The sequence below is a fragment of the Natrix helvetica genome (assembly GCF_964273705.1).
Source record: "Natrix helvetica genome assembly, chromosome: Z".
Classification (NCBI taxonomy): Eukaryota; Metazoa; Chordata; class Lepidosauria; order Squamata; family Natricidae; genus Natrix; species Natrix helvetica.
Window position 1 is genome coordinate 97,334,426 of NC_138554.1, and position 12,566 is coordinate 97,346,991.

At 33.8% G+C, this 12,566-nt stretch overlaps 1 protein-coding gene across 5 annotated transcripts in view; it reads left to right on the plus strand.

Annotated features, from left to right (window-relative positions):
* The window catches only part of COLQ (collagen like tail subunit of asymmetric acetylcholinesterase), a 55,166-nt gene extending 44,828 nt beyond the window's left edge, over positions 1–10,338 (plus strand). For 4 of the 5 annotated variants that reach the window (XM_081932619.1, XM_081932622.1, XM_081932621.1 and 1 more), the window contains 4 exons: positions 343–462; positions 1,996–2,119; positions 4,332–4,434; positions 8,407–10,338. In XM_081932619.1, the coding sequence (XP_081788745.1) occupies positions 343–462; positions 1,996–2,119; positions 4,332–4,434; positions 8,407–8,476 (417 nt within the window). In that variant the 3' untranslated portion in view covers positions 8,477–10,338. The remainder of the gene's footprint in view (positions 1–342; positions 463–1,995; positions 2,120–4,331; positions 4,435–8,406) is intronic. The other variant, XM_081932620.1, reaches the window with a different exon arrangement.
* The last annotated feature ends 2,228 nt before the right edge of the window (positions 10,339–12,566 follow it).

Genomic DNA, 12,566 nt, shown 5'->3' on the forward strand with positions numbered 1-12,566 from the left:
CCTTATAAGGAGTAAGCAAATATACATTTGCACATTTACATATTCTTTATATTTCTCTTCCAATTCATTTTTCTTATAAAAATATTAGATGCATAATAAGTTTACTTTTTCTACCTTTAATTAGGAAAGAGGCAAGCATTTATTGTTGAATGATTCGACCACAGAATGTTTTCAAATTCATAATATTTTTCTGAATTGGAGGGTCAGCTGGAAAGATACAAAAGTATTGATCTCAAGCTATTCAGATTTGGAATCATCTCACATATTTGTACTGCAATTTATTGTCTTACATAAATATTATGGCGATCTAGTCTTCGTCCTTTTTCTATTTGTAACTTTCAGATTTTTGTAGTGAATAATCAGGAAGACCTGGAAAGATTAAACACAGAAAATGCTCTAGCATTTCGAAGAGATCAACGATCTTTATACTTTAAAGATACTTCTGGATGGTTTCCAATCCAGGTAAAAAGAGGAACAAATAGTGTAATTTTGAAAGCGTTTGATTTCTTGATCAGTAAAAAAAAAAGGCTTACTTTTATGTTGTTTTTGTACCTGATGTTTTCTTGAATTTTTTTTAAAAGAAGTGATAAGATGCCACTAAAATACATTTTAGTAAATTTTGGGGTGGAGCTCTCTCTAGGGGTAAATATGACTGGTCCCTATTCTGTCTTCTATAAGGGTCACAATTTGAAAGATCACCATCAAATTGTCTTTTACATTATTTCTTTTTAAAATTATCCTTGTATTTGTATTTGTTATTTTGGGTCACTTTCCATTAGTTTGCTTATTTATTTGTTTGTTTATTTTTATTGTTTCGTAAATGATATTGGACTATCCCAATATAAGATTAGCATAGTGATAATGTATGTATGTATGTATGTATGTATGTATGTATGTATGTATGTATGTATGTATGTATGAATGTATGTATGTATGTAATGTCAATATCTAGGGCATACTGGAATTTAGACTGTAGTCTTATTTGTGAATAAAGACCATTGCATTTGGTTCTGATTTTATTCCTATCTACAAAAAAAAGTACATATCTGTTCTCTTGAGGTAACCAGTGCAATGCAAAAAACAGAACAGAATAAGAAATAATAAGCAAAAGATATTGTAGGGGCAATGAAAAAAAGAGATGGGGGGAGGAAGAAAAGAAATAAACAATAGCCACATCTAATTTATTGCTACTGCATTCACTATACCTTCCTATACTTGTGTATCCTTACAAATAATCTTGCTTCCACTATATTGTTGCCTATTTTCACACATTGCCTTTTGTTCTTAGAAAGGAATTGATGGACTTTACTTATTCATAACTAAAACATTGAATGGAATTCAGTTGGTCTGATTGATTGATTGATTGATTGGATTGATTAAGCCTGGATTCAGCAACATAATATTGCATGACAAGCATCTATATTTTGTATATATGAAAGTTTTTTTAGTCTTGCTATATGTTGTCCAGAGTCACTTGTTTGTGAAATGGACAGCTATATAAATTTGAATGTCCAGCATGTAACTAATAATGTCATGTCTGTATTTGCTCTTAGATGTCATGTAATTGAATTCATGAAAAAAAAAGCTTTGACAATATACTCCTTTATATGTACAGTATGGCTTGCATTCTACTTTGGATATACATTTTTATCACAGTTCCCTCCCCCCACAAATAAGTGATACAGGATTCCCAAGAATACACTGTTGAATACTTCTAAAATATTGGTTAAAAAAAGAATTTGATAAAAAGTAATACAATTATCTGCTGTGTAGCCGCAATACGTCACAATATCTATTTTTTCAAGTCAGTAAGGATGGTATTGGTTGCATTTTATAAAAAGCACTTTGCAAGCGAACACATTAAAAGGTGTCTGTTTTATGAGCTACAATCTCATGAAAACAAATACCAAACTCTTCCTTATTTTTGCCTACCATAGGCTAAAGCAGTCCTCTTCCTACAATGAGGTCCATTTATATAATCTTCTTCTGTGTCAGCAGCTAAAACCTTCCTATCCACTAGATCATCTGCTAGGAGATAGTAATGTCTGTGGAGATGGCATCATCCAAGATGGAGAAGAATGTGATGATGGCAACACCATTGTGACTGATGATTGTATAAGTATGTTTACTCCATTCTTATTATAGCTATATACAAACTATGGTAAAGCACAGCATAATTCATACATGCAGTTGCATTTGGACACTAGTGTGATACAGTTTTTTTAAATATGATGTTTGCTAACCAATATATACAAACTATGGTAAAACGCAGCATAATTCATACATGCAGTTGCATTTGGACACTAGTGTGATACAGTTTTTTAAATATGATGTTTGCTAACCAATGACAGGATTTGTCTTAAAGCAATTGCTGGTGAAAACACGGGGTTTATGTGGGATAGGCAAGGCCAGTCATTGGAATTATTAGTTTAAAAGCTTCCTATTAAATCTGAGGAAACTGTTTTCTTTGACTGCATTTCAGACTAATTCCAATTTCTGATTAGCAGCATCAGTATTTGTAAAGTGAACAAATACTTTTGATATTATGTACTGAAAACAGAACATAATATCAACAATCCTTTATGTAGCTATGACACTCCTTGGATTATATTAGGCCAGTTTTTATTCCTGCTTTTCATCTTTTTTCTTTTTTAGTAAATAGTGTAGAAAAGGACAATTTGAGGTCTTCCAGATTTGTTAGACTATAATTTTTACAATTGGATGGAACTTTTGTTAAAAATGTACCCCAAAAGAGTGATCATGGATTGAGGATTGTAAACTAAGATATTTTGTTGGTTCAGAAGTCTGTGTTGAGATTATGCAAAATAACTTTTCAGTCAATTGTAGATTGGTTTATTTATTTTATATTATCAAATATTATTTTAATGTATTACTTTACACTGTTTTTGTATGTGCTTTAAAAAAAGGTGAATATGACATATGTGTTTTTATATGATTTCTGAATTATTATTTTGAATTTATCTTGGGATATATTTGAAGAAATAGCAAGCTGGAAGGCTTTTTTGAAACAAATATATATAATTCTAATACAAAATAATTTTTATATAAATATTATATTTTAGTATAGAAAGTTTGGAAATAGATCTTATAGATTTGCAGGTTATTTTAAAACAAAGACTTCTCTCCCCCCCCCCCCCCACAGTTTTAATTGCTTAAAAGAAGATTGAAAGCAGATTATTTGGAATAATTAGCTGATATTTGTGTGGTCCAAAATAATAAAGAGAACTAATCTTTATTTCTCTTTCACCAGATTTTAAGAAATTGATATTGAACTTCTGAATAAATTTAGTTGTGTGAAAGCCAGCCAATGCTAGATGGATTATTTATGGCAGAGATGCAAATACATGCTTCTTATTTTTAACTGAACCACAACTAATTCAAGCCAATTTTCTGGTACTAGACAACACACAGAACAACAGATTAAAGGCTCTGTTGAATTCATAAATCGGCTATAGAGGATAACGTGATTAGTTAGTTTGTGATCATCTGCTGATTGCTGCATGCCTTCATGCAAAACATTCAATCTGGTTACTCATTAATTTGTTTTCTGATTTCATACAACATCCTAACCTATAACTATTCATCCTAGGTGTAGGCTGGGTTCACACAATATGGGAAGTTACACAAAAACACATTTAAAACTAGCCACACAGTTTGTTTGCAAGGATAAGATCTTCGATTAGCATCATTAAGTATCTTGTTTAAATATAGAGAGTAAATAAGATTGAGAGAAAAAAATCCATGATTTCTTTTAACTTGCAAATAGCGAAGCAGAGCAATTCAACCCTTTTATGAACTTTTCAACCTTCTTTTCTGACTAGTGCCCAAACAGCTTTTTCTAGAGATAACCAACCATTTTTGTATCACCGTAACAGTATCAAGGTCAGGCTTTTTTAATCTCAAAATGGCTGAGCTACACTAACAGGAAATAATATTAAATCTCTGCTGACTTTTGCTGCTACACAGCAAATTTAAAGACGAAGGAATATTGCTCTTGAGTGAGAGAAGCAATATGCCACTGAAAATTTAACCATTTGAAAGGCAGACTTCAAAGATTTATGTATGTTTGGGTCAGAGTTCATTTCTTTTCTGGGTAGTGATGCCATATAACATAATACACATAATCACTTCAAAGCCCGTATCGATAAGCCATATTGATGTAATGATAATTTGAATGGATAAATTAATTATCAATTGATAACTTAAATTGATATAAAGATAACCATTATAATCTTAGCTATATTAATATAAAAATAACTATGTCTCCACAAAATAACATATATTTTTGTTTTCTATTTTGTAATCAATAGGATGCCACCATGCTTATTGTGGAGATGGCTATCGGCATGAAGGTGGAGAAGAATGTGATGGGAATGACTTTGGATACTTAACGTGCAAAACATATCTCCCTGGGTATGATCATTTTAAAACTAAATTACAGAAGACGTGTTTTGATTAAACAGATGTGAACTCAAAGGAAGAAGGAAGAGGGAGGCAGTATAATTATTTTCAGGGCAGGGGAGGGGTAATTAATAAAAAAGAGATAGTTAATTTAGAGAAAAGCTTTCTGAAGCCTAAATAATAAATCTTCTGTATTTGCTTAGAAGTGATAAGGAAGATTCATTTCATCCTAAATCAATAATTATAGAGAGATAGTGAAGTGAGTCTGCAAAATTATTCATTTGCCTCTGATTACTTGGAAAATAAAGATAAATTAAATTCTGAAGTGAAAAGATTGTAAGAGTAATTGTGTTCTAGAGATAGTTGCATATCATCAGGAATATTTAATCTTGTTATATAGACACACACAAAGATGTATGCATAGACACAGATCACTTTTTGTTTTCTTAGTTCTCAGACAACTGAAGGACAAAAAATTGTGGAGAAGGGTGGCAGTCTCCTCAAATTTGTCACACTCTGGAATTGGAGAAAACTAATCAGAAAAAAAGTGATCTTAGGTTTAAATTTGCTTTTGTTTGAACTGAAATTATATTGGCTTGTTCAGCAAGCCTCCAACCCTTTTAGCCTTTAAATGCTTTTAACCCAAGCATTGGAAGAAAATTAGATGCACATTAGAACTAAATGGTGCCAGATTTTTGTTGTTTCTTTAGTTGAATTTTATAGTTTTAAGTGATTTTGTATGTGCGTCTTTAAATTTTTGATTGTGTGGGAAGAAATATCTGGTTTAGTTCAAAGCTGGGAAAAAGATACTGGAAACATGGAGGCTGATTGGAAAGATGGTTTAACGATGAAGTAGAACCACATGTGATTCTGGGCAGCTGACAAAATGGAGTTGAGAGCGGGTGGGTTTTTATACCTTCTTTTGGCTTTGTATTTGAGCTTCCTGTTCCTCTGCTAGAACATGTCCTTTAATATTCTATTGGCTGTTGTCAGATTCCTATGGGGTCATGGAGTGATTATGTAGGAGTCAAAGCTGGCTCTATAGGCAAAAGAGAAAATGCAATCCTAGGTGTTTGTCTGAACTAATCTGGTCAACCTCTGGCTTATTGTTTTTCTGAGCTCCCAGGTTGCTTTGGGAATTATGCAATGAAGGGGCTTGTATGGGCAATTCCTATTATGGCTAATGGCTTTCGTGTTGGAACTTGGGTGAGGGGCTGCTTTCTAATCCTACCATTCTGCTAAGGAGTTTCAAAATATCCTGTCATGAATGGATTTCTGTCTGCAATATTTGCTTTGCTTATGAATATAGCCATCTTGATAGTTAGCTTCTTTCAGTAAGCTCTTTATCTCAAGTGCTGGCTTCTGCTGTGGGCTATTAAGAAAAGGTGGGGGCTGCTTTCTATCTTTAAGAGCATGTGTTTCCATTTCTCCTTTAGGGAAATATAATATTCTTCCTTTTTAATATTTCCAAAAATATTTCATACTTCTAAGGGGGGGGGGGGTTCCACAATTGATTGCTGCAGAAAGTTAAAAGATGGGCAGCTACATAATTTTTTATAATAACAAAAAAATATTTTAAAAGACTGAAGGCGAAACAGTGAGTGATATTCAAAATATGGAGGAGTCCACATCCAAAATTAAAAGGGACATTTGATTATATTTATTTAGTTAATTAAATCCAGTTTAAACTAAACATTAAATATATAGTTAATTAAATCCAATTGATGATTTCAGTAAGTGCATTTCAGTTCTTTTATTGTTTGGTAGCATTTGAGTGGGCTCCAGGAAATGGACTACAGTTTTGGAGTGGAGAAGGCATGGTGTTACAGATTTACTATTGTATGGCTTCCTAAACATGAATAGATAAAAAGGCAGTGAGGATTTTTGTAAACCATCTTCTCGTTCCCTAACTACTTTTGAATGTTGTTCCATGCTGCTTGAACATTTCAACAAGCAAAAATAACTACATACAGTGCTGAACAAGTTTTACTTGTGCCTGTTGCAGCACCTCCACCATCACATGATTGTGATTTGGGCACCTGGCAACTGACTCAGATTTATAATGGGTGTAGCATCCTAGGATCACATGATTGCCATTTAGGGCCTTCTCTGCCAGCAAGCAAAGTCAATGGGGAAACAGCAGGAAACAGCAGGAAAGCTAGCAAGTTGCTTCTGTTCCCCTTCTTTTTCTCCTGAGGAACCCAGCTATGGAGCATGAGATCCCTGCCTGCACTTGCATAGTCACATCCTACCTCCAGCTGTGTTTGCCCCAGGCCACAGTATCTGTCCCCTGTGTATTCACTCCATAGCACTTATCCACCACCATCCTACTTGCAAATTGCCTAAGATGATTGTGACTTGCAACTTCCTGCTGGTTTCCCCATTAACATTGCTTTTTGGAAGGCAACAGGAAATATTAAGACATGGTCATGTGACATCCTCACTTAACTACCTATGATCCTCACTTAATGATGGCAGAGAAGACTGCTAGGATCATATGACATCCCACTTTATGACTGCATCTTGTCCCAATTATTGACACTGTGAAATCTATTACCCTTTGAGTGGGGAACATAATTTGCCCTCTTTTTGTCTCGAAATAGAGATGTTTACTATTGAGAAATCCTCGGTTCACTTCATCTGGGCACCCCGACAACATCTACATGCAAAGATCCATGTTACTACTAAAATACTAACATTTGTTTTGGAGGCTTTTTCACAGTCGTCAGCAAGTTGTCAAGACAGACCAAACATGAACACAAAGTCACGAATTACTAAAATTTAATAAAAACAACGTTTGTTATAGGTTTCAGTACCAGAATCTGCTAGTTTGAATGTAGCTCCCTTCCTGCTCTTTATTTTCAAGAAAATTAGGGAGGATAAAATCTGAATAAAATTCTCCTCTTCCACAAGGTTATTTTTATTTCTGCAGTTCCTCATTATTCACATACTGGAACTTTCTCCAAAAATATTGCTGTGGTTCTTCCCAGCAAGATACTTGGATCTTTGCTTGCTTGCAATCTGACTTGTATGCATTGGAAAGACCAGTTTTCTTTGGTCAGCAAACTTTTTACCTGCAGCAGCTGTTGTTCTGTGTGCTGTCAGATGCTCTTGCTATTTTACGGGAAACATTTAATTTGTAAATGAAATTATCTGCAGAGCCCTCGTGGGACATTTTAATTGGCAGGAATAAGAAAGATAGTTCTGCCAAAACTCAGCTGAGTCGATGGCCTGTATCTAATTATAACTTGCCATAGCACCATGTCCTGCGGTATATCTGTTTTGAAAGGCAAATGATTGTATGTACATTAATTGATGCAAAAACCCTGGAAAAGATGATATACTGATAGTAAAAATTAAAAACAGGGCTTCAATTCCAGGAGACTCTTTTGGGCAGTTTCCAGATGATTTTTTTCATCTGCAGGCTTCCCAGTTTATTACAAGAGCTCACAGAACATCTAGATGATTTTGTAATCCTTCAATCTATATTTTGTAATCCTTAGCAATTTACATTTTATCAGCCATTGTTTGTTCCTTGCTTCCTTCTATGGAATCCACTTTGGCAGAAAAACCTAGAAGAGAAGTGGAATATAAAAGGCCTAACACCTACATTTCACTCCCCTGTACTTTATTTCTTTTATTTTATTTTTTTAAATCCCACCTTTATTACTTTATAAGTAAGTCTTCTTAAGTGTCCTATGAGTAGAAAAATAGGTACAAATGGAAATAACTAATACACACAATACATCAATTAAAAAAGGCAGCTTTACTTGGAGCAGCCTACATCTAATGACAATTTTCGTTAACACCATCAGACAAGAACTTCTTCCTATTCCAGGTCTTTGGGAAGGATTCAATAAGTGGATAAAAATGGCAAGTCTACTCTAAATACGTGGCTGACAGTGCAGTGAACTGTAATAAATAATAGCATTTAAATTATAATAAATAATTTATATGTCATGTCTGCCTTATCTTTTCTCTTAGGTCTTATGGAAAATTACGCTGCACTTCTTACTGTTACATTGACTCTACAGATTGTCGCTATTTTACATGAAAAGTGAGTGGTGAGAAAGGAGTGACGTATATATGACATGCATGCATCCGGTGCTACATCATCAAACCAAGACTGGACGATAGAGAAACAATCAATGCTGCAACAACCATTGTCATGCTGCCATGATGATTGGAGATAAGTGTTAATTGCCTGATCACATTGGAAGAAAATCGGACCATCCTTTCCTGTCTTAATAGAAAACATCCAGTGACAGTAAGACTCAAGATTTGCCTTTTTCATGATTGGCTGAAGGAATATTCCTGTGTATCAAGAACAAAAACAAACCAAAGGAACACTATATTTAACTTCATACTTTAGGTTATTAAAATACAATAATACCTCAATTTAGCACTGTTAGTTCTTCAAATAAGCTCTTCAGGTTTTCTTAAGACTTTTCCAGGATAAAAGCAGATCTGTTGCCAGTGTTTATAAGGAGTCTTTTGTTTTTGTTTTTTAATTATTATTATTATTATTATTACAATGTGAAATTTCTCCATGCTTTAACTGCATGAATTATGTGAATTACATGCAAATACTTTATGTTTGTTGATTTGGGCAATTTAAGCTGCAGCCCAATGCCCTCTAATGTTGTATTAAATGTCACTGAACTTATTCTGACTTGACTTCTGTGCAGATGTGCCCAAATAAGAGCTAACGAGAAATAGACTATTTAGTTTTAATTTAAAAAAAAATAAACCCTGCATTAAAAAAAGTGAGATGCAATGAGATTAAATCATACTTGCTGACAGTTTAAATGGGACAATTAGGAAGGAACCACATTTGCTGGCTAATAACACCACTGAAATAGATAGACACTGTTCAGAATCCTAGGAATAGGATCAGCTTCTGATGCTGAAAGAAATAATGCCTTGAGCTCATATTCCAGTCAGCTAGAGCCAACATGGCCAATAGATGAGTAATGATGGAAAGTACAGTTCAGCGACTTCTGGAAGACTGCAGCACATTGTATTTAAAAACTAAGGACTCCTATGAAAGTTTATACAGATGCCTGTTTCATGTCCAGTGGGTCTAAACATTTAGGAAACTGGTCAGGGTTGTAGTCAGATTTTCTGCAACTCCAGATCAGTAGCTCATATGGAGCAAGCTAGTGAATATAATCTTCCATGCATTGTATTCATGAAAATATTTGGAAATAATAAGATCCTGAATTCATCTAAAATATACACTTACATTTACCACTGCATGGAAAACTGCGTTTAAAAAGCTGAGTTGTATTAATGATAATTGTTGAGAAACTTTCAATCAAACTTTAATTCTGGTTTATTTGCCAGGAAATGTTAACTAGTTGCTCACTTTTATTGATTTCCAGTCTGATAATTGCTTTCCAGTCTCAGCTTTGTATAACATTATATATGATTGTGTATATATTCCTATTTGTACAGCTTAGTCTAAATGCTGTATAGATTTTATATGTATATAAATGGCTTTTCTTTTCCTATTTTCTAGAAATAAATTATCAGCATTCAGAATATTTACTTTATAGCAGACATTAAAAAGGAAATTTTACATTGGAAATATGATAAGATACAAATTGAAACTTTAAATGCAGGTAGATTAATTTTTCATTTGGTGAAATACTAGTTCAAATTAAAAGAATTAAGACAGGCCACTCTTTTCCTGCTATTATTGATCCAAAATATATGTTTGAAATGCATGAAACTTGTAAAACATTGGTTAATGTTATATTCTGCTTTTTCTGTAGATATTAAATACAGAGGACAGCACACAATTATAATAAAATTAATCTAATAATTATTCATCCTTTTTACCATAGATATGTAGATTATTTTAAGTCTGCATGTGTATAGTATTGTGAAAATATTTTTTTAAATAAAAACCATTCCATTATTCAGATTGGTGCTCTTTTATCTGAATTTCTTGTACTGATTTCCTGCAATCTGCGATTTTATCAGACGTAGTCAATTACAGCTTCAGTTATGCAGAATCACCTTCTGGCTATACACACTGTACTTCAACACCTCTGGAGGATTCTACGTGGCAGAAGACTTGTTTATATTATAGTGTAACTTCTGGGCACAATCCCATGAATGTAAGGTGTGCCAAGGTCACAAGTTCTGTGATACAACTTTTCAGATGCTTTTCAATTGTGTGCTCAAGTTGCATTCAAGCAGGATTCAGGGTGCCAAATCTACCGTGAATTTGCCCAACAGTTGTAATATTCCATGGTTGTTCCCAGTGACTGTCATATTCTCAGGGGTGTGTGTACGTGCTCAGAAGGCTATTTTTGTACTATAACTTCTCCTTTCTTCACGGTTTAATCACATGTCCATGACTGTATTTTAAGTCCATTCTCTGAACCTGTTCCAATTTGTCTGAATCCTTTTAAAGAATTGGGCTATTCACTATTCAAGAAGAGGTCTGATTAGTGCAGAATACAAAGAAATTCTTTCTTCTTCTGATTTGGAAATTATCACTGGAAACAATCTCCATTTGAGTAAGACTGGTTTATCTTCAGTTCCAATTCAAGGCCTTGTATTCTTGTTGAGATGATGTAAATTTGAGGGAAAGCATAATTAATCACTGGCAAGAATATGTTGAAAATGTTCAAGCTGACTTGAAAACTCTTGCTGCAATGTAAAGACATTCCAGGAAGGCATTTCATTTAGAAAAGAAGTCTATAAAACTCATTTTATGATGCTACTGACCAGAAGATGAAATGGAAAAAGTAACTTTCAGTGTAAAATCTCTGCAGTGTCATCAGTTTTGAATTGTGGATATGTATCTAAAATCTACTAAGAAATCCCATTATTTATTTGGCATAGGAAAAAAGTCACTCTGGAAAGAAGGTTACAGATTTAAAAATATAATTCTCCCCCTCCCATTCCAGCCTTTTCATTTCAAAGTTTCATTTATTATTGCATTTATCTACGTATTATCATTAGTGAACTCCAGCAGTCTTCTCTTCCCCCATTTCTTATTTCTCTGTTGCTGTTTGGCAAAACTTCAAGTTCTAAGAGGCTGCAGCAAAAAGTCTTGTGGTATGTTTTGATTGCATTTGTGATCTCTGAGCCAGTTAAGACTGATGTCAATTAGTTCAGTAAACAAGATGCTATCTATGATAGGGTCAGTAACTGGGATTGTATTAAGGGAATGCGTTCCTACTGGAAATTACTCATGGATTTTTAAAATTAGAGAACCAAGATTTTTTTTTAAAGGATGCTATGTATGCACAAACACCCTACTCTTCTGCTGATATTTTTATGTTTTTAAGTGTTTGGCCCCATGGGTATGTTCATTTTGGCTTGATTTTCAAGAGGTATAAGCAGAATAGGAATTAATGAAGTGCATATTACCATCAATGCTTTCTACTGTATTTCCAGACACATAATAGTATTTTGGGCATTGACAACTAGATCTGCTTACAATCCATTGCAGTATTTTGCAGTCATGTGACTGCAATTTTTGATATCTTAGCTGGTTGAGACTTTCCGCAGGCAAAGCATGTGATTTAAGTTTGCTCTTTATTACTTGAAAAAACTTAAGAAATATGTATTTACAACTCTAATGCCCTTGAAAAGAAGCAAATCAAGAACAATAAATGCAACAAAAACCATGGTGAACTTTCTAGGTCCTGTAAGAATATCTGACAGTGTATGTATGCTTTTTCTACGGAGTCCCAAAACTACAGAACATACAAAAAAGCACTAACACCCAAACACCTATTCACCCACATTGCTCTCATGCTATTTTTTAGTATAATGCTACAGTTTTGAAGGAATGGCGCGATGCTTTTCTGCACTTCAGATTCCACTCACTGTGAGTGTTTTTAGATGACTACTTAAATTGATCTGGGAATCTGTTCCCATGCTACTTGCTCTATTAAGAGATATGGTCTTTTCTTTTTGGAATCCTCAAAGTTATCAGTTATCTGTTTGATCCCTGGACAGTTTACTACAACTTATCAGTTCAAGAAAGCAGTCTGTTTTCTATGGACATCAACTGTGGCACAAGGGAAATTGTTATTTTTATTTATTACTTTCATTTAAATAATTAATATGGCCGCTCACAGTGACACACAGTGATTTTGGACTGCTTGAATAGATTGGCA